This window comes from Taeniopygia guttata, chromosome 1A, assembly GCF_048771995.1.
Source record: "Taeniopygia guttata chromosome 1A, bTaeGut7.mat, whole genome shotgun sequence".
NCBI classification, from domain to species: Eukaryota; Metazoa; Chordata; class Aves; order Passeriformes; family Estrildidae; genus Taeniopygia; species Taeniopygia guttata.
Window position 1 is genome coordinate 14,976,192 of NC_133025.1, and position 22,579 is coordinate 14,998,770.

General features: G+C 35.7%; 1 protein-coding gene across 4 annotated transcripts in view; it reads left to right on the forward strand.

Annotated features, from left to right (window-relative positions):
* Window positions 1–22,579, forward strand: part of CPNE8 (copine 8) — a 71,381-nt gene that overhangs the window by 43,545 nt on the left and 5,257 nt on the right. For 2 of the 4 annotated variants that reach the window (XM_030255803.4, XM_030255795.4), the window contains 9 exons: window positions 901–976; window positions 3,630–3,683; window positions 6,761–6,822; window positions 10,570–10,616; window positions 11,252–11,433; window positions 13,336–13,463; window positions 16,938–17,040; window positions 19,684–19,741; window positions 22,433–22,506. In XM_030255803.4, the coding sequence (XP_030111663.3) occupies window positions 901–976; window positions 3,630–3,683; window positions 6,761–6,822; window positions 10,570–10,616; window positions 11,252–11,433; window positions 13,336–13,463; window positions 16,938–17,040; window positions 19,684–19,741; window positions 22,433–22,506 (784 nt within the window). Of the gene's footprint in view, window positions 1–900; window positions 977–3,629; window positions 3,684–6,653; window positions 6,823–10,569; window positions 10,617–11,251; window positions 11,434–13,335; window positions 13,464–16,937; window positions 17,041–19,683; window positions 19,742–22,432; window positions 22,507–22,579 lie in introns of those variants that run through there. The other 2 variants (XM_072920086.1, XR_005977997.2) reach the window with 2 other exon arrangements.

Here is a 22,579-nt window from a genome sequence, read left to right on the forward strand (position 1 = left end):
CCCCCGCAGTCCTTCCATTCCATACCTGTCTAAGATACAGACCTGCAGCTGTGTCACATCTGGCAGCCCTGTGGTTCTGTGCCCCAGCTCCCTGACCCCAGGCACCGTCCTCAGGGGTGCTTCCCCTGCCACAGCTCCCCTGGGCACCGTGCTCCCAGTGGCTCCTGGGCCATGTGCCAGCCCCTGCACTGGCAAAACAGTTTTAAAATGTGAATGACAGCACAGGAGTGCTGAATGTATTCTTGGAGCAAGAATAGAATTTAGAAAGGAGAAGCTTGATAACCACTGCTTTATTGTTAGGTTAAGATCTGCTTTCCAATAATACCATGAGCTGAGTAGCCTCTATCAATTGCTTTTCTCTTCCCAGATGGGAAGACAGAGGAGCTGAAATAAAGCTTTGGGTCTTCCCCTTAAAAGTTCAATGTCATGTTACACAGATTGGGAGGGCTGGTCTTTTCTGGTTTAAGTACTCCTTTCCTGCTTTCACTAGCTCCCTTTCTCTCACATAGCCTCATACACAGTTCAGAGTCTGTAGTGTCAGTGGTCATCCACTGAGGAAATGGTGACAGTTTTTGGCAGCCTGCTCTGTTTTTTCAGGTTCTGTAAACTTACACTGGGGTCAGTCACTGGTTTACAGCATAGTCCTCATTGTGCAGCTAAGTTAAGCAGAAGACATCAAAAAGATTTAAGATAATACTTTCCAACTCTAAATTTGCATTACCAATAGGATGAAAACAGAGGGAGTAATACAGATTTTAAAGTAAATTATATGTTGCCATTACTTGTTTCTTGGGTGTCAGTTCCATATTGGCTGTGTGTCTCTTTTGCATTAATAGATAAAATACATGTTTAAATTCCTAAATGTTGTACATTTGATTTAAAATCTTATTTTTCAAACAGCCATGATTTCATTGGAGAATTCACAACAAGTTACAGAGAATTGTCAAGAGGGCAGTCTCAGTTCAATGTTTATGAGGTAAGTATTGTACTCACTCTCAGGAAATAAGTAAAACAGCAATGGAAAACACTGAAAACAATGGAAAGCTATTATTGCCTCTAATGAGAAGGCAAGCCTGTGTGGCTGTAACTCTTGGGTTCTTTTGCTTCTGTATGGTGTGCAGATCTTTGGTATTCCTTAAGGTATCCTTTAATTGGTCTCAGACTACTGCCATTAAACTTCAGTATTTTCATGGTCCATATAGTTGGTAACAAATATGATGGTTCAGGTAAGCACTAAAGAAGTCAGGGAAGGAGGGTGCTCCAATTACGTGCAGCACTTTTATTTTGAAGATGAGCAAAGGTGCTGCTGTGCAGAGCAGGACAAAGATAACTGAAAGCCATGGCTTTTTTTGTCATTTAGATCCAAGATCAACCCTAGCGTTACAGTAAATTGTAGTAGTTTCCTGTGAATAGTGTCATAACACAGATTACTGTGTGCAGTGAAAATGTCCTCTCCTGTTGTATCACTGACACAAATCCTACCCTACCAGGAGTATTCTGTCATAACATCTTAAGTAATTTTTCAGTTTCTTAAATATAGTTGGTATCATACTCCCAGCAACAGTGTGCATTGCCTGAACAGCTCGTGTTTGCCTCCCCACACTGCAATCCTTCATACTTGGGTTCTGCCTCTACTTGATTAGATTGTACAGTATCAGAACAAAAGATACTGGGCAAATTCTTTTTTAAACATTTTGCTTTTACAGACAAACCCAAGGCAGGTAGAGAAGTTGGAGTGAGTGTCCCTTATGTAAAGATTAGGAACCTTGCTAGAACCACCTCTTTGCAACTGAGCTTTTTTTAATAGGTTCATTATAAGTCATGTAGCTTTCTAGGTTCCTGCTGGGATGTAAAATTTTCAGAGGCTAAAATTTGTTTAATTGCTAAAGTTATCTGAAATTCAAAAAAGAACTCCACATAAATATTTTAATAATTATAGTACTATGAAATATAAGAAAGAAACAAGCTGTCATTTAATTCATCTTTGCTTCCAAGTAGATGCCTTGTTTCCCATGATATTTCACTCCAAGCTCTAGTGCAGTTTTTTTGCAATTCCTGAGAAGCCAATTGTCAAGTTACCTGAAGCAGAAAGTTCAAATGAATCTTCTTGTTGGCATTTAATGACTGCTGGCAAGCAATATGCTGCTAATTCAGGCCTGACCATTGAATTCTGGAGAACGATGAATGAACTGCCACAGGGCAGACAGGCAGCCTGTTACCTTCATCTTCCTCTTCTGGGCAAATGTCAGCAGGAGTCAATTTCTGGCTAAGATTTTGGTTCAACAAGAATTACTGCATTGTTTAATGACCACCATTATACAGGCTTAAGCTATTGCTCATCAGACACTGTTAAATGGAGGGCAAGGAGTTACTTGGGATTTTTTAAGTGTTAACAGGCTTATATGTGTGTAAAGGAGTAAAAACTTGGCAGAATACTTACTGTATAACATATAACAAGTGCCATACTGGGGGAAAAGAGTGAGTCACTTGTTTAGCCTGTTTGGGAAGACTTCAACTCATAGTTGTCTCTTCCTGCCTTACATTTCACAGCTGTTCTGTGCAGTGCAAGGAATAGGATCTTTAAATGTAATTTCATTTTGGGTGGGGGAGAAAAGTATTAGAAAATACTAGAAAAGTATTACTAGTTTGCCCATTTTCAGGAAAAGTTCTTTAAATATTTTATACCAGATAAGTGACTAAGATTTCAATTGGGGATGTTTTCATTCCTTATCATTTGCAGAACATCTGTGAGTAGTTTACAGTAAAACTTGGCAGTAAGTCATAAGGCATCACATTTCCTAGATATATAGGAGATAGTTGAATGATCTAATTAACAAAATAATGTTTTGCTTGTAATTCCATGTGCATTTCTGGAAAAGCAGGAGTACATTTTCAGGTGTATGTAACAAAATTAACTGAGACTTGCCTTTTGTAGGTATTCAGAAGGGAAAAAAAAAATATTGGTGGCTGCAGTGAGAAATTTTATAGCCATGGGTTGCAGACATTCAAGAAAACTGTTTAATGCTTTGTGGTCCAGCTCTGTGAAGATTCTTGGGTATGGGGAGTGCATTGAGGCCACCCAACTCCTGTATGCCAGTCAGGTGGTGATCTCCAACATTTTAATGGAATTACCTATTTCATGAAATTTGATCTTCCTGCCAGCCAGGTCCTGTCATTGCACCAAATACAGAAATTGAGAGTAGAACAACTCTTGTGTTTCTCAGGTGCTGTGAGGAGCAGATGGAAACAGATTAACTGGATTGTGAAGAGGTGCATTGTGAGGTGACAAAGTAATGGCATTATACAGTGAAAAACTGTGATTAGGAATGCAGAAAAATGCAGAACTTTGTGAAAATTCAAAGCGTGTTTCACTGAGCTCTCAGATGTAATGAACATTCTCACCTCTGTTGCCCCCATCCCTTATTAGTTAAATATGAGTACCAGCAGTGGCTCCCCTGGCAAGTACCATGAAGATAATTTCCCTGGTTTTCAACATGCACATATCCCAGCACCGAGATCCATCATTAAACAGGATGCACTGAAAATAGAATTCTTTCTGCATTGAAAATGCCTTACACTTATCTTTATATTGAATCATACTGCTTTAATGTTTGTGTCTGTGTTTCTAGGTAATAAATCCAAAGAAAAAAGGAAAAAAGAAAAAGTACGTTAATTCTGGAACAGTAAGTAAATGTATTTTATGTTACTGGATGTTTTTCTTCTTGCTTCAAACACAGTGTCGTTGACTTGTAATTTAACAGGATTAGAATAGAACTTTCTGTCAGGACCACAATAAACTATTTACTTTTACACAGCATTTATTTTCAGATTTTTTTCATTTAAAGAGTTTGATATAAAATTTGTCCAAATGTGCTGTCAAGTCACCAATTGTTTTCAAAATAAGCACTACCAAAATTTCAGTCAAATAATTGAAAATATTGGACTGAACACTTTTTAATTTTTATCTGAAACATTCCTGCACTTTTACAAATAAATTTTCTTTTAAAATTTATCTGCTGAGTTAGCATCGTTGAAAGCTAGTATTGCTTATCATGGCAAAATCAAGAAGAGTCAACAATTTTTATTGCCAACTGGTGTTTGTAAATTTATTTTGAAAGATGTGTTAGCATTGTTTGGGATGAGAATTTTTCTTTTTTGTTTTGCATTCCATGTTCTGTTCTCATGTTTATGAACTATTTGCTAGCAATACAAGTATTTCCCTTAAGCACTTGCTCAGCTTTAATGTCTTGGCATCCATGATCTTCACACCATTATTTACAAAAAAGTGAAGATAAATGTTGAGGATTGCTATGTTGGAAAGCTTAATCAGTTATAAGAGATGGTTTTTGTAAACACATCCACCATGTGGGTTTTTTCCACATGAACAGTTCCACTCTTGAGCAGGGCTCACTAGGGCTACTTTCATGCTGAAAAGTAGCCTTGAAGGAATGTTTCAACATTCTCACATTCTTGTCCAAATCTGTTTATCAATGAGAAAATAAACACTTCTTTTTCTATCTTTGCTTTAAATTATGAAAAATTGGCAGAAGCAGCTTGCCTGCTACAATTTACCATAAAATATCTAATTTATTAAGTAATTTATTCTTTGTTAACATATTCCTTTTATTAAAATCTATCATGTTAAAATCAAGTTCTAGTGCATTAAATTAGTGAGTGAGAAACTTATGTAAAGTGGTTGTTTTCAACCAGTGCTAAATTTTAGGGATGAAATCTGGCATAGGGTACAGAAGAGCAAAAAAATGTATTTTCACAGTCAATTTTCATGTTAATTTTGGTTTAAAATACTTTAACATCTTCACAAGTATCTGTCTGCATTTGAAAAAATGTATTTTACTCATGTTTGAACAGACAAAATCAACTGTGTCTTGTTCTTTACTTGCAATTGCATTAAAATTTCCTATAAATGGTTGTTAGCAATTTTCTTTCCTTTTTCCTTCTTTTTTCTTTTTTTCTTTTTTCCTTCTCTTCTGTTGGTTTTTTTCTGTTGCAAATAGTTTTTGATATCAAGTCATCTCTGTCCCCATTTGCCCTTACTTCAGGCTTCCCTTCTGCTTCTCCACATGGTCACTTTCTTATGTGTTTGCCTGCAGTTTTGTTTTTCTTGTCCTTATCATTTACTCAAAATATTCTTTATCTTGCAAATTTTTAAATTTTCAAGCCAGGCACCAAGACCATAATTTTCATTATAGGAGGTAGAGTTCTGGAGAACTTACAGTGGATATAAATAATTGACTGCTATCTCGCTACTGCCTTTAAAGACTATGTACATACAGAGCATATCTCAATTTATTATTACTTAAGGGGTCACTTTAAATTCAGGCAATCAAATCACATGCTAGGCAGAGGTGTTTCACAATACATGGCTAGTTTTAAACAAAGCCTAGTGGTGAAATAAAAAATTCACTGCATAAAGCTTGAAGCATTGGTAGTCGTTGTCTATATGTAACTAAATACTTCAGCCACTTTGGGAGTTGCTTGTTTCCATTTTTTGACTTTTAAATCCAGATGCAGTGAAAATATTTGCTTGAATTAATTAGGAACGAGAGAACTAGCTGTAAGAGCAGATCAACCATTATTATTACTGTGTCCAGTGGGAAAATGCATAGGAATTTTGGTCTTTTTTGCAAGGCTATGCTACTAATAGCCTGGTAGAACATTTTTATGGTCTTCTCTTCTCATCTGGATTGGTAATTTGGTGATTTTTAGCTTAGCTGATCACTCAATCACACAGAGCTGTGCCAAAGGAAATTGGATAGAAGACAGAATTGCTACACATAATCTCATTCTGAGTCTAAGTTTATGACATGGGAGTATTTTCAATTTTTATATTTTGCTGCAAGTGGACACAAAATTTTGTGATAGATTTCCACTCCCTTTTTATTCCTTGTATCTTTATTCATGGATTTGCTCTGAGTAGTTACTGAAGCAGTTTTCACTGCCTGCCTGCTGAACTTACATAATGAGAGAATTTGTGTAAATGAAATTAAAATTTTAATTCTTTGCTTCATAAATATTGCACAATATATGAAGATCTTAAATGCTGTATCTTTTCTACTTGGGCTTATACCTGTGTGACTTGATTACTGAAAATGCCAATAACACCTTTAGATTACTCTGTGTTTTGTATCTGTCATTTCTGGGATAAAATCTGGGACTGCTAAAATTTCTTACCATTGCATTTATATATATATACAGATATATGTGTATACACATACATATAAATATACACATACTACTTTAAAAAATTTTTAATAAATTTCCTATAGTATACTTTACTAGATTTTTGCATTCTAAGCTTGCATCAATACTCAATACCACCTTTAATGTGAGATGAGTAATTACACAAATACTGTTTAAAGAACTCAATTACCGTTGTTGAAGTGCTCAAAGAATAGATGCATTATCATATACTCAATATTCAATTGTAGGTGTAGTACACAGAAATCAGAAAACATGTATGTGGTAACCTGCTCTGGAATACAATCTTCTGCCCCTTTTGTTCTCCTTAAATAAAAAAAAAAAAAAAAAGAAGGCAATTATAGACTTCTCAACCTTTATCTTCCCTTTCAAGAGCTGCCTACTGAAATTATTTAATATCTTTTTTAATCTTCTTTTTTCCCTTAATACTGTAGGAAATTACGTCCTAAGGACAGAGCTCGAAAAACATTGTGCTTATGTCTCTACTTGTTCAGCTGGGAAACACACAATTCATGTCTGACTCTCTTTTATTTGCTTTCAGGTAACATTGCTTTCCTTCCTAATTGAAACAGAAGTTTCATTCCTTGACTATATTAAAGGCGGGTATGTGATTAGCAACAAACCTTTCTTGTTTTCACAATTTGTTTATGGCTCTCAGTAGCATCTGTAAGGAGCTGTATTATTTCCTCATTTTAGGGGCTGTACATAAAGCGTGCATATAGTCACTAAGTTAAGTTATGGAACTTATACTGTTGGAATTGGAGTTGATACTAAAACACTGAGAGAGTGACTTCTCATCAGCCAGAGAAAATTTGATTAAACACAAGGGATTTATCTATGTATTATTAAATTATTAAAATGTTGCCTATTTCTTCCAATTATACTGAGCTTTGTTGTATTTAATATTGGCACTTATTTAGAGCTTTTCTGCCTCAAAGGCATTTTTTCAATGCTCATTAAAATTTATGATATATTTGATTTCTTATTTATCGTCATTTTTTTCTAAAGACAAGTAGAGGTGGAAGTGTCAAATGTCTTACTCTAGAACATGCCTGGAAATGGGATCAAATCTGAAAAATTCTCTGCCAGAACACTATACTTCTCTAAAATAATGGAAATTTGTTATGCATTCCTAGGCACTTATTTTTGGGGCATAGACTCTGCATATACATTCCACTTGTTTTTAAGAGCATTGATTACCTGTGAAAGAAACAAGTTCCATTTTTTGGTTTGGTTGGTTGTTTTGGGTTTTTTTAAGTTTTCAACCAGAGTTCAGTGAAAATAAAAGTCTGTGCTGTGTTTTGACAGTACTGTATAGGGTTTTGCCTTTGGTCTCAACAGTGGCAGTCCTACATTCCTGTTGGGGACTTGGACAGAAGTTGAAAATGGCCATCCATCCATGTTTACCAGAAATTTCTACTGATTGAAGTCTGTGTGTGCGCAAATGCATGAAGAAACAGTCTTGCCTCTAGTGCAGCTGTTTCCTTTGAAGTGTGCTGTACTAATATGCCATGACCATCCTATTCCCCATTCATTCAAAATTCATCTCTACAGAAAGAGCAGGTATAAGGAACTGAGGAGTTGAGGTTTATGTCTAAATTTTGAAAAGAAAATTATATAGGGGCTGCCTATGTAATCTGTCCAGAGTGGTCTATCACATTCCTCACTGAGATGTTACAATGCAAGTATATCTCATTAGCTGCAAGTCAGAGAAGACGTGTGATATTAATGATTTCAACTTAAACTTTTTTCTGATTGTTTTACAAAAAAATAATACCATTCAGTGGAATGCTCTGTGTTTGTATGAGCAGTAATACCTATTTAATTATTTTCTATAGAATCTTTTGTAGTGATTCATACAATTATTTTTATGTACATGCTGGTGAAAACTGTAGAAGTACTTGTGTAAAATCTTGCCTTTCTTTCTGCAACTTATGCAGTTAAACATGACATGAGGCTCAGACTCAGTTAGTTTCTAGGCTTCTCCCTTTCTTTGTTTGTCTCATTGAATATGACTACATATCATTTAAAGTCCAGTTGACAAATATTTGAAGGAAGGGGAAAGAGAAGATTTTGTCATTAATCAGTCTGTTTTTCCATCATGTCTTCCAAAACTGATTTTTTTTTTTTAAGTTCCTTATTTTTCTTCCATTTAGATACGCAAGAGGTAGAAAACACTGATTCTGCAATAGGCACAATTGCATATTTGCTCTTCCATAAATAGGTGCTTATAAAATACTTCATGTTCAAAACTTTAATTGTAATTCATTTGAGGTGTTTAGAATTAATGGAGAGGTCGTGGAAAGCTTTAACAAATTATAATTACAGTATTGAAATATGTTTTGAGTCTGCATCTGTTTAAGTGGGATATTCCATTACCACTATCATATATATGAGTGTTGTTTTCTTAAAGAACTTTGGAGAATAAAATAGAGGTTTGTCCATAAACTCAGATTCCATTTTGCTCCATAAGACTGGATTTTACAGCAGTACGGCAGAATAGAGGAGGATGTCTCTTTTGCATCTGAATATTACATCAAATAGCACCTTCTTAATACCTGACTTTTCTTTATATCTTGATATTTAATCATATATTTTGCCACACCGACCTTCCCACATTTAAAGTAAGTACGTTGTGCTAAAAATAATGTATGTTTCAAAATCACAGCCCCCAGTTAGTAATGTATTACTATCAAAACCTCTCCAAATATATGAGTAAGTTCAGCAATGTAAGGGATACACTCTTGGGAAGGAAGGCAATTGAATTTACAGGAATGCCTGTCGACCCTAGTTTAGTGTCTGGTTTTTTTTTTTTTTTTTTTTTGTTTTTTTTTTTTTTTTTTTTTTTGTCTGGAAGAAAGACCAGAAGCTACAAAGCTCCAAGACTTAGTGGACAGAAAAGATATTTCTGTGCAAATGTTTCTAGCTGGTTTGACTTATTGGAAAAGGTAGTGAGCTAGTTATTTGTAAATCAGTAAAATTCAGGAACTGTATCCTTTTGCAACTGCAATCTTGTAATCTCTTCTGTCCCAGGTTACTGGCAGATAAGAGGAAATGTTTTCCTCCATCATGTTAAAAGCCTTACATTCTTCCAGGTCTTTAGAAATGACCGCCCATGCATTTTTTGGATTCAAAAGGATTTGGTCACATATTTTTAACTGAACTGTATTGAATCATTGATGATCAAAAGGGAAATTCAGATCTCCTTTCATGACAGCTGTTTTAATCCAGGCAGTACACTATCCACTGTAATGGGAGCCATATTTGCTGTTCACAGGAGACCTGGCATGAGAAAGTTACAAAGCAAAGGCTGCCATAACTAAGTATTTTGGAAGCTTTGCCATGTGTTTCTTGTATCCTTGGAGACGATCAAGGAGTAATAAAACTATGTAAGAGGAAGATCTTGAAGAGACTTTATTGGAAAAACCTTCTGTCTTGTTATAGCATTTGGCTCAACAAGCATCTGCAAAGGGGAAATTATAAGTGACACTGGGGGTTTAGATGCCATGGAGAGGATGCAGCCTCTTGGTAGAATTACTCACTCTGACAGCTCTGTTGTACAGTTCTTACAGTGCAGTAAGTGGTCCTCAAACCTTCAACTGCTCCCCCCTGCAGACAGAGCAGCTGGTTGTCATTCTGAAGCCACAGGGGGAAATACAGATTCCTTTCAATGTACTGGTAAAAAAACTGTAATCAAGCCTAGTCAAAAACTACATTCAGCCTTAATTTGTTCCCTTATGTATATCAGTACTGATGGAACTCTTATTAAAAGATGACAGGTTTCATTTTGCTCTCTTTGTGGCTGTGAGGATTACTGTTCCTTTAAAGTTACTTAATTAATTTCTTGTGGTATATAGGAAGATAGGGTAAAATCACCTGTACACTTCCAACTACATCATGTATTTCTATACCAACTAAATTATGGCAGAGTAGTAGTGATCTATGCAGCACAGAATCCATAAGGCACATTGCTTTTTTTGGGTATCCCACCTCAGTTGGGAAAGGACATCTTGCATGACCAGGATTAAAATACGTCCAAGGGAAAATAAGTATTACTGTTAAAAGGAATTAATAATATTTATATATGTTCTTGCTAATTATTTATTTAGGATTTTTAATAAACTATGAAAAAAAGAATGATGGAGTCAAGTAACTGTTTTCAGTGTATTAATAAGTTTGTGTTGTGTAGCCCTTGGCTTGAACCTTATATAAGAGTATTTTCAGTGTTTATTTCCTCTATTAGAAAGTCAGTGTCCTACAGTTTGTCCACAAATGATGTTACTATCTCTTGTTTATTTTTCTCCATAGCAGTACCACTATTAATAAGATTTATGTTTGCTTTTTCTGCAGAACCCAAATCAATTTCACAGTCGCTATTGATTTCACAGCCTCCAATGGTAAGAATAAAAATAAATATCTTGTGTGTGTTTGTTCTGTGTTCAGTTTCAAGTGTACCTATGTGTTTGTAACAGTATTTAGCTGGCACCACATGGACTTGGGATTCAATTTTGCCAAGGAACAGATGAGAGGCCAATTCCTATCTAGGAAAGCAGGACAAACAGAACAGATAAAAGTTGGAAAAACTACATATAAAAATGTAATAACCAGAAGCCATTTGCAAATATCTGTGTAGTTTTTGATTATTATTGTTTTGTTTTTTATAACTGCTGAGAGAAAACTTAGAAGAACCCATTGAAAAGGGCCAAACAGTTCCAGGGAGAGTGAGGCTGAAGTGGGTTGAAAGAGAGATATGTTGTGATCCTCCTCCAAAGCTGCTTTCAGAATGTCATAATACTTTTGTAAATTTCATCTTAAAAGTGTATAAATTGCACAAATCTAAAAGTTTCTTGATGCCTTTTCAATGCTGAAATACAGCTACTTCTGCTAAAATGTATTTAGAACTGCTAAGAAACTACTGCTTTTAAAATTTATTCAGAACACTGAATTTTTACCTGATACAACTTCTTATTTTTAAGAGAGAAAATTCTAAACTGATTCGATTTTAAAGTAAATCTGATCCTTGCTCCAACAGGTAACCCTTTACAGCCAACCTCACTGCACTACATGAATCCCTATCAGTTGAATGCCTATGGCATGGCACTGAGAGCTGTTGGTGAAATAATTCAGGACTATGATAGTGATAAAATGTTCCCAGCTCTAGGTTTTGGAGCTAGACTTCCTCCAGATGGAAGAGTATCACATGAATTTGCACTGGTAAGTAAATAAATATATACTTGTAAAATTTCTTTACTACAACAGAATGTTGGGAGTTAAGATTGTAGTCTTAAGCAGTTAGTGAACAGGTAAAGAACAGAGAATGTGCTAAGTCTTCTGTGCTTGCTCTAAATAGCTGTTTCAAAACTTTTTATCATTGTGAAGTTACTTCACTTGAAGTTATGGAGAAAAATCTGGAGTCAAGAAGTCCCTGTAGGCCAAAAATTGTAGTAAAGAAAAGTAGTAATGTTTAACCTCAGCTGTAGCAGCTTGAGAAAGAGATACTTTGAAGACTTCAGACTGAAGCCAATATCTCTAAAGAAGCCAATGAATCATATGCCAAGATAATATTCCATTATTATTCTTATTATTCTGTCTCATTTTCTGGGCTCTCTGTCTTTACAGGCTGCTAGTTCAGAGACATAGGGATATGGAGGTGGACTGATGAGTTGATAAGAACAAATCTGAGATTGGTCCGTGGGTCAGAGATTACAAACCTAAAATCTACCAGGATTTGCCAGAAGGGTGATGTTTGTGGCTGGTGTTGGTGTTTTATCTACTTGCTTATTTTGAGGTTTTTGTTCTTCTCAGAATAGGATAAATTTGTCAGAATTATAGCAAAGGTGTATCAGGGGAGTTCTAATCAGATAGCATCAAAGACATGGCAGCAGATTGGTGACTGTGGATATGTATTTTTTCTGCCAGCCTGTGCTAGAAAAGTGTGCAACATATCTTACCTCAGGGAAATGTTTTCCACATAGATGGTCATTTAAAACAGGTGCAATTGCTCATTAAATTGCAGACTTTGGACTTTGTATAGCAAGTCAAAATATATTGATACATCTTTCAGTTTTAAAGATATTTCTAAAATTAATTTGATTACTTTATGAGCCATTGTGATAATTTTACAAGAGAAAAAGCACCACATACATACATACATACATATATATACATATGTATGTGTGTGTGTGTGTGTATTGCCTTCCTCCATGTATGCACATATATAGGTGTCTCCCATGCAAATCTCAGCAGGGTTTTCAGCTCTCTCTTTTAATGTTTTACACAAATTCTATCCAAAATCCCCTTTGATTGTGTAGATTCTCAGGCAAGTATACCTTACCTCAGAATGAGGTACTGGCACACTAAGACAATGAGGTGTTGACATATGAAGGAGGGTGGGATGATTTGAAGTGTTTTGAAGCCTTACAAAGATAATTTTCCAGCCTGACATTGGTCTGGAATTCAGCTTTTATGTTTGTATTGCCATCTGTAAATAGGTATCCTCATTAAGGAGTCATTACAGAGAAAGGTAGTAAAATGCCTTCCCTAAGAATTTACAGTACTAGCCATGGATCCCAAAGAATAAATTCCTTTCTTCAGTTGTTTACACCAGGTCAAAAATAATCTTTTCAATGTAGAAATATTGGGCCAAAATAAGGAATAGTTTATTGTTTACCTTACACACTTTTAAGTTTATGAACTCAGGATCTGACTATCATTTCTTTTTTTCACATTTTTAAAAGAATAAATCCTAAAGCTTGAACTGTGCTCCTAAAAATGCTTCCAGATTTACATCTGACCTGTAATTCATACCTTAAATCCACACAGGGAAATGCCTGTTACTGTTGTATGTATGAAGGAGTGTTTAGTTACACTAAAGGTGCTGTTTATGTCTAGGAGCCAGTCCTAGAGATTCAGACTGCTGAGGCTGGTACAACCTCCTTACCTGAGCAGTTACCACTCACAAGCAGACACAGCACATACACTGGGCATTTGTAGGATCTCTGAATAGATCCTAGAATGCTTAGGTCTTAGCCTCTTAAATATGATAGTGTTCATTAACCTGTGTAATTTTTACTTCATAATTACTTATACTGATTAATCATCTCTTGTTTTTGTTAGAATGGAAACCCTCAGAATCCATACTGCCATGGAATTGATGGTGTAATGGAGGCATATTACAGGAGTCTAAAATCTGTACAGCTTTATGGACCAACAAACTTTGCTCCTGTAATTAATCATGTAGCCAGGTAAGCATCGCAACAGATGCTGTGCAGAAACTTCTTCGTGTCAGAACAACTGCTGCATGTAAAAGGCTGACAGTTACAGAGAAAGGTATTTGTTGACAGTTGTTTTGTTTATTCAGTCCCATAATTACCTTGTGACTTTGAGTAGGTGTGAAGACCATGTGCTGGTATTATGCAGAATTTAATTGCTGAATAAAAAGAAATGCAAGTGTTCCAGTTGACCAGCCTGAGTCAAAATCTCAGCAGAAATCATAAGGAAAGAACATTTTTGTCATGTCATATTCCTTTTTTGTCCTTCAGAGCACAGAGTTATTGCTTCACATCTAATCCATATATCTATGAAAAATTTTTATAAGCTCTGAGGTTTTTTTAAGTATGTGTAGTTTCTCTAACCTCTGAGTGTTGCAAATGTCAACAAAATTTTCCAGGTCTCTCTGTGCCAACAATTCCCAGCTGGTAGTGGTACTTCTAAGGCAGTGATACAGCTGTCACCACTGGGGAGCCATGGTGCTGTTATGTAACACCTCATCTAACTTCTCAAAGTAAAAACCTTCCTGTGCTTATAGAAGTTTCTTAAGAAGGATAATGTTGCCTTATTTTGGCAGACAGGATCTTGACTTATAATCTTGAGCTCAAGACCTTGGCAGTATAATACCTCCATGAATTTATATTGGAAAATGATACGGCTTAGGTGATTTGCTGAACAGATTTTATTTTATTTATAGGCACAAAGAGCTACTGGTTACAAAATAAAGAAGTAGGAATGTGTAAATCATTGTACTGGTAATGTTTTATTTATGAGCTTGCAAAATAGCTAATTTTAATAGCAAGAGATATTTATTTATGTACTATCTGGTTTGCTGTTGTTAGTTCTACAGACCAACAGAAAATAGTTTGCAAATTTTGTGGGACAAAGAATTTTCTGTGCCCCCCTAGCATGGCTAGATAGCTGATTTCAGCTATTTATCGTTAGGGTTAGTTGTTTTGTCTTCAGATCATACCATTAAAATTATGCACATGTATTTTACATTGCTTGTCATCTGAGAGTATCTGTCTCCTTTAATCATTCCTTTGACACGATCTCTTCAGTAGCAGTTTTCCATATATGTGGCACTCAATGTCTGCATTAGCCACATTATCTGGAAATCTAACCCAACAATTTTTCTGGCTCTTTCTTTTTCTTCAGAACTTGTCATAGCAGCTGAGATGCCTGACCCAGAACTAGGCAATTTATCTCAAGCCTACTGTTCATTGCAAAAACTGAAATTTTTGATCCAGTTTTATCAAAGCATTGGCATAAAATTAGTTATTTTTCTCACCGGTTGTTTTTTGGGAATATTTGCCAACTTTTGCAGAATAACAGAAGACTGTCCACCAGTATATTAGTAGTCCTTCCACTGAACTTTTATCTAAATAAACTTTTGTCTAAATATCAATTTGTTGCAAACTTTGGGAGCTCCTCCTAGTAGCAAATCATACTACATTATAGTGGGAAAGCTACAAGGACTTCTACTGCATGATCATCCCTAGAGCAGTCTATGTATCAGTCCAGTTCTCAGTAATACCATTTTCCTTCAAGGTTCAATTTCTTGTTATTCTGGTGATTCTCGTAGACATGGTACTGTCCTGCAGTTACTCTTTGAACCTACTTTCATCCTCAAAGAAATTTCTTCTTTCCACATCCCTCCTACTTAAAAGAATGCCTCTGATGAAGTCTCTGTAACCAATGTCAGATATTACTATCCTGTTGTGATCTTGGCATTCTTTGGATACTCTTTAGGCAGATAATAACTTTTTTATCCTTTCCCCAGTTAGAGAGTTATCTAAACTACACCAGATTCAACTTAGTGACATCTCCCATCTCCCTTCCTCGTGTAAGATCTTTCTTGCAAAGGCTTTGGAGCACTTTCATCTGATAAAAATTTGAAATAACCAAATTCCTGTTCCATTTCTTCAGTGTAGATATGTAGACAGTGTTAATTGCTCAGGTAGGATAATAATGTTTATTTTAGTCTCACATCATGCCATGTCAATGCAATCATCATTGAAAAGTTTATAAGCGGTGTGGAAAAGGGAGATAAAGAAAAGCTCTGCTTGGCAGTGAGAATATGTTCCATGGTAGGTCTTGCTAATGTCAATATTTAACTATCAATACCTACTGCCAGCATGCAAAGAGGTGATATCCAACAGGTTCACTGCTTGTATGGCTTCTTTACCCATCTGGATCCTGGGGAGAGGGTGGAAGATGCTGATGTTTCTGTAAGTCGGTTGTGCCTTTCTCCAAACTCTCATAAATGTTGTGGCTGTAGCATTGTATTAATCAGAAGTACCTTCTTGCCAATGCACTGTGTTATCATCAAAGAATTTTGTAAGCATGTGCAAGCATCATGGCCATCATTGAACATGCTCTGTTCAGTGAGTCAAGCCTTTCATATTCAGTGACCAAAAAACAGTGAGTTATTTGACAGTCATATTAGGTATTTGGGCATGTATTGAAAAATATTGCTGTGGCAACTAATTTTTTTCTTTACTGCTCTCTGTACAACTCACTGCAAAGGTTCTATTTCTTGACTTCTTCACAGCACCAAGAGCCTTCATAAAAGTAGGAACTGTAGTGGCTGGGAAGCAGCAAACAGCTTCCCACAGAAAATGTTCTTCTGTTCAGGCCATTGAATTTAGTGAGGCTGTTTGGGCTCACTCTCTTTCAGGACTTTGCAAACCTTCAAAAGCTGTTTGTTTTCAAAGAGTAGTTGCTTCTTGGGTCCTTTGACTGAGGTGGGAATGGCACTGGGTGTATTTTATCTTGCATTCCTGTACAGCACAAGAAGAAGCTTGAGTCTTGCAGGAAAGGACATCTGAGGGTGGTACAAAGAAATTAATATCAGAGCCAGGGTGGCATGGTGTACGTTCAGCTCCTTTACAAGCGTGCTCTTTCACACTTATGTGAATGTGAACTATAAATCTGCAGTCGTGGTCAGCAGTAAGTAAACTGGATTTGTAAGACAAAAAAAACCAAAAAAAAAACCAAAAAAAAAAAAGAGAAAAATACATAACGTCTTGATCCCTGTTAAGTTTCATTTGTGCTATTCATTATTTGTGCTATCAGTATTCATGTATACCCTTCATACAAAGCTATGTAATATGTACCCTATAGGTAATACCTATTAAACAACTTAGGGTTTGTAACATGTCACAATTCTATAAAGCACATTCTGTCCCTACTCCTTTTGGTAGTGGTGGAGCTCCCATTTTTCACTGATGCAATACATACAGATTATTGATATTATACTAGTTATGTTTTTTAAAAGTTCTCATTTAAAAGTATAAAGTCTGGCTTACTTATGAATGTATTTACTTTTGAAATTCAGTGTTTTTTAGTCCTTGATAGACAAATTTTACAAATACAGGTTGTTTTCATATTAATTCCTTTTGTAAATGTTTTTTTTACTATTATAATGTTGGTTTTTCCTCCCTCAGATATGCTGCTTCAGTAAAAGATGGATCCCAGTATTTTGTTCTTCTCATTATTACAGATGGAGTTATATCTGATATGGCTCAGACAAAAGAATCCATAGTGAATGTAAGTTTTACTGAAAATGTTAAAATAATGCTTGTAGGAATTCATATTTTAGGCAATAAAGTAAGTAGATTAATAGTTCAGGCACTAGATTTGTTCCCTGAGTACAAATGCCAAATGGGCAAAGTTTATTATGCATAAAGATGAAAAGAAATCAAAAATTGAACTTGACTTAATTAGATAATGTTCTGTGGTAGTGTTCTTTCTCTTCTCTCTAACACTGTACGTCTGTATGATTTTGCTCATCTGTTTCTTGCCTCCTCCTTCCTCATGCACATCCCACCATGCAGTTTTGCATAGTAAACTCTCTTCCATCTTTCTCATAATTGCAGTCAGCTTTGATGCCCCCACTTTTTAAAAACTGTCCCAAACTTTCTGATCCTGAATGGCAAGCATACCAATCATCTGATTCCCTCAAAACAGTCCCCTAAAACTCTGTAAGTTCCTTATTTCTTAGTTTCTGCATTGTTTTCAGTATTTTTCTCTTCAAAACTGCCATGGGTGTAGGTAATATTCTGTATTATGAGCAGGTTCTATAGTGCTTTTGCCCATGGGAAATTTCAGATAAAAGTACACACTAGAAACACTCCTAGACATGGTTGGAAAAGATCTCTACTAGTAGTTTGTCACATACCACAGTGGATGTAGTTCACAGCAGAGTGGTGAGTTGAAAAGCCTACATTAAAGTAATTTAGCCTCATGTCCATGTGAGTAGCGTAGAATTAGGTGTCATAGTTTTGAAGAGTAACTTTCAGTACCTCCTGTAGAGATTTGATGCTGTTTCAGTTTGTGGGGTGCACATGAAAATACTGCCCCAGTGTTCTGCCTTCCCTGGGGACCATGATGCCCTCGAGTCCCAGCTTGCAGCACATACACAGAATCTGTGTAATAATAAGCTTGGAAATTCATTCTCTAGCCCAGACTAGAAGTTTGAAACATAATTTCTTTTAGATGAGCTGCTTTTAGGTGATGAAAAGACTCAGTGGAAAAAAAAAAAAAAGAGCAGCTCTTGATTCTGACTCACCCTTCCATTTGAAATCTGTGCCTAAGAGACCAGCGAGTGCAGTTGGCTGATACCTCGTAAGATTGATTCATTTGCCACTAAGACATACAGAAAACCCTTGTTTTCAGTAATAGTTCATTTCAACAAATAATGGCTGTTAGTCTACAACTGTCTGGAAACACAGCAGATGTGCTGTTAGCTTGGAATAAGTGGAAGTTTGGGAATATTTGCTGTCTTGTTTTTTTATGGAGATACCTTCATTTTTCTGCATGTTTTTTGAAGTGTGAGCACAGTATACCATGACAGAACTAATTAAATGCTATTCAATAGCAGTTTTTTCAGTCTTAATAATATTCATAATACTAAAAAGGGCAATGATGTCCACTGCAACTTGATTTGTATAAAACTCAGAGTATATTTAAATTTTAACATTAATTGTGCTTTTAGGCATCTTTCTCATTACAGCATATATGTCAGACACATTCTGTTTTACCAAACTGTTTAAAGGTTATGCTGTCATTCAGGAAATGGCAACAGTTGAGCTTATATGCAAAAGTTTAACTCTGTCTTTATACTGTCCTTGCCACTTAGTGTTTCATATTTCATTCTATCACAAAATTGTGTCTGTGTGAGTAGGAATCTCTTTAAAGGATACTTTCTTTACAATCAAAAAATAACATTCTAGAAAACAGAAGGTTCTGTACTAAGAAATCAGAAGGTGTACATGTATGTTTTTTTGATTAGTGTATGCTCTGTTTAATGTTTAAAATTACTGTAGGCATTTTACAGTTTATTAGAATATCTCAATAAGCAACAGAGTTACCAGAATTATCTCAGTAAGTTATCCACCCTGACATTTGCTGAATGTTCTTTAGTTTTAGTTGATACCTTCTTCATTAGAGGCAGATTCACATTATTTCCATAAATGGATGCTGCTATCAGGGCAGGAGAGTCAAATATTTAAGACAGTGTCATTGTAATTTTAAGGATTTTACAGAGTTTATTCAGAGAAAACTAGATATAATCTTTGAATGAAAAAGAAAAGTAAAATTAAAAATTGTACCATAGGCCAATTCTATATCTTGCTTGTCTGTGGCATGGATGATTGACTGGAGTAAAATTTCATGAATGGAATAAATGTAATATACATATTGTTCAAAAGTATTATTTATTTTCTTTTAAAAATTGGCATAAGATCAATGTACAAAATAGTGTCCCATAGTTGCAAGCATCTGTGTAAGATCAAGAAACAGCAAAGCACATTTAAATAAATGTCTAACCTAATGTTATTAGATACATGTTTGCAATTACTGTCAGTTTAAAAAAGTTTCTAGGAGAAATTTGTCCTCTTAGTTGTCATATTAGTATTAAATGCTAACATAGTTTGTTGTCTTTAATTAGCATCCTATATGATTCAAAGACTTGGTAATGAAAAAACAAAATAATCATGTGCCTTTCTATCTTCATCCAAGATGTTTTGTACCATTTAAGCAGACAGTTTACACCACTCAACTTTTTAGGGGGGAAAAATTATTCTTTAAAACATAATTTCTGCATGGATTTTGCTCACTTTGTTCTCAGATCTCCTGTTACTGGCAGAGGTTAAGTAATGCAATAAACTTCTTTTTCTTCTTCTTTTGAAGGCTTCAAAGCTTCCAATGTCCATAATTATAGTAGGGGTAGGACCAGCAGAGTTTGATGGTAAGTGTTCTAGTGTTTTTTCTGATTTTTTAAAATATTTGCTTATAATTTAGTAATATGTAGCTTTTCAAACAAATATTGGTCTTTAAAAGAACATTATATGAAGTGAGGAGTGAGTGCTGTTGGCATTTCCAGCTGGATTGATTGATTGATAACTCAGTGTGATTACAAGCTACCATGTGGAGCTGTGTAGCCCCTCAGGCTCTCTCTTCAAGTCAGAACCATATGGGGGCTCAGCAAGTAAGTATATTCAAGAAATGTTAAATTTCTTCAACACAAATATTTAGATGCCTTGTGAAGTGTCAGTTGAGTGGAAATACGGATCTTACTGCAGTAATAAAATCTTGAGAAAAAATAAATATATTTTAGGTAATTTGGATTAAAAAGGGTTTTGCTTGGTAACAGGAGTGAGCCCTACTGTGCAGCAGCACTGACAGAATATTACAGCAGGAGAGAAATTACCAGGTTGTTTACATATTCTTTCTATGATATTCTGGAACACCATTCTCTATTTTAATAACTAAGCTGCTTCCATTATTTGTATTAATTTATTAAGTATGTATCACTGCACTCTGAAGTGTAGACATTGTGTGTGTCTGTTCCTCAAAGTCCTAAATAATTTCTTTTTAATTCTAGTACATCTGGTTAGACAGTGTGCCTTCTGTTGTACGTGAAATATACTTAGTACTACTACCACAGATGTTTAGTGTTCACTAATAATTGTACATGTTCATTTTTGTACAAATACTCTAAATGTAGGAAAAAAGACGAAAAAGCAATACAAATTATTTTATTTTAAATTTATTTTATTTTTTTACAAGCATTATACTTATGCTGTTTGGCAAGTGGTATAGTAGTCAGAATTTTACATATCTTATTCCATGAAGAAATTGTCCAGGTGAACATTTACACTTCAGAAGATTGTATGCCACAATCAGTGAGAAAGGACAGTTTATATTCATAAATGCATATTATGGAGATTTTAAACTTCATTTTTACTCCTGAGAATTCCAACATAGTCCTGTGTTACTTATCATTCTCTGACCCCTCCATTGCATTTTCCTTTTCTCCCTGTTCATCTAGTCCCTGGATTTGCCCAGGCTCCCTTTCTCAGTCAGAACATGTTCTTGGGGTGTTGTCCCTCCCCCTTTCCTGAAGTTGGGATTCTGTTTGTACTGCAGGATGCAGTTTCCATCTTTGGAGCCACAATCCCAGTGTGTACTGCCTCTGTGAGATTCACCCTGAGGTGTATGCCAAGTCTGTGGTCCCTCAGTGCCCAAAAGGACAGAGAAATTACTTCCATTTACAGAAATTCCTTCTGGAATAAACAACAGACTCTGTGTCTGCTGTGCGTGCTGAAGCAGTGTGCCTGCAGGAGGGTGATGTTTAGGGTGTCTGGACATTTGAGTGCCCCTGAAGCTTCAGCTGTGCCCTAGAGAGACCAAGCTGCTTGTCTTCAGATCTCCCTGTTCCCTAGATCTCCCAGCCCCTGGGGATACCAGAGAGATTCTTAAAAGTTTAAATCTTGGGTGGATGACACATACATTTGGCAAAGCTTTACTTAAAGGATGTGAGGATGACTGTAACAGGTCACAACAGAAGCATTTTTGCCCAGTATTCTTTATCTGACATGGCCATCGGTATTAACTTTAACATCCCTGGAGAATGTTAAGAGCAGACTAATCAAATTTTATATTTCCCTGAACACTGGTTTTAGGTTGGTGTTTTCTGGGCAGGATGTGCTTTATGTCTGTTTTATTTTTTAGTGAAACTCCTTCAAATACTTGTTCAGTCTCTTGGTTTGAACACGTGTGCGTTTTTGCAACAGCATCATCAGGCAACATGCTCTGCAGACCTACTGATTTGTTTCTTTGAACAAATGTACTCTGTTCAGCTTGGCTCCTGATGGTGTCATTTATACTTTCTAGTTCTTGCTTCAGAAGAACTAGGTGTTGAAGTGCTGGTTTCAGTGAATTTAGCCTAGTTTGTAAACCCCCGAGAAGCTGAGGTGCAGGGCTTTGGTTTTCATAGCGCACACTGAAAGAAGGTTTGTAGAATTGCAGATCCAACATCTCAGCAGTAATCTGAGATCCCAAATCCATCCATTTCAACACTGACAAGAGAGCAGGTACATCTTTCTACATAGAGTAGCTTTCAGGTATCAGAACAACAGAGCTTTCCTGTATCCTGCTCAGAAAATACAAGAATAATCACCCAATAAATTTAATATTTTTTAAGCACTCCTCATTCCATAGCATTAGAAGATACTGCATTTTCATTGTGAATATGAGTTATTACTTACCTCTTTGTGCTGTATCCTCTGCTATCTTCTCTAACAAAAGCTGCTGAAGATGAATTCTTCTCCACCTCTGAAAGTATATATATATTGTCTTACAAAACCAGATATACTTGCTGTTTCTTGCTGTTTTGAGAGATGAAAGGATAGAAACTTTGTCAGTCTGTTCTTTTCTGAAGGTGACAATAAAGATAAAAGTATGTATTGTCCCCATGAGAAAGTGCAAAACAGCTACAAAACATGATGTATTTTCTGATGCAAATGATCTTAACGGAGTTATCTAAAGAATTGTTGTCTTTTATTGCTCAAAAGTGTAAGTTGTCTGAAGTTTTTCTCAGTAAGAGGATTTTATTGTGTAACTGAACTCATAGGTTTTTTTTGTTTATTTTTTTAAGCTATGGAAGAACTGGATGGGGATGTAGTGAGGATTTCTTCAAGAGGAAGGTTTGCAGAAAGAGACATTGTGCAGGTGGGAGAGAAAATATATTCTCATAGATAGATTTTACTGTTCCTCTTTGTTTTGAATTCTCATTTCTATCCAT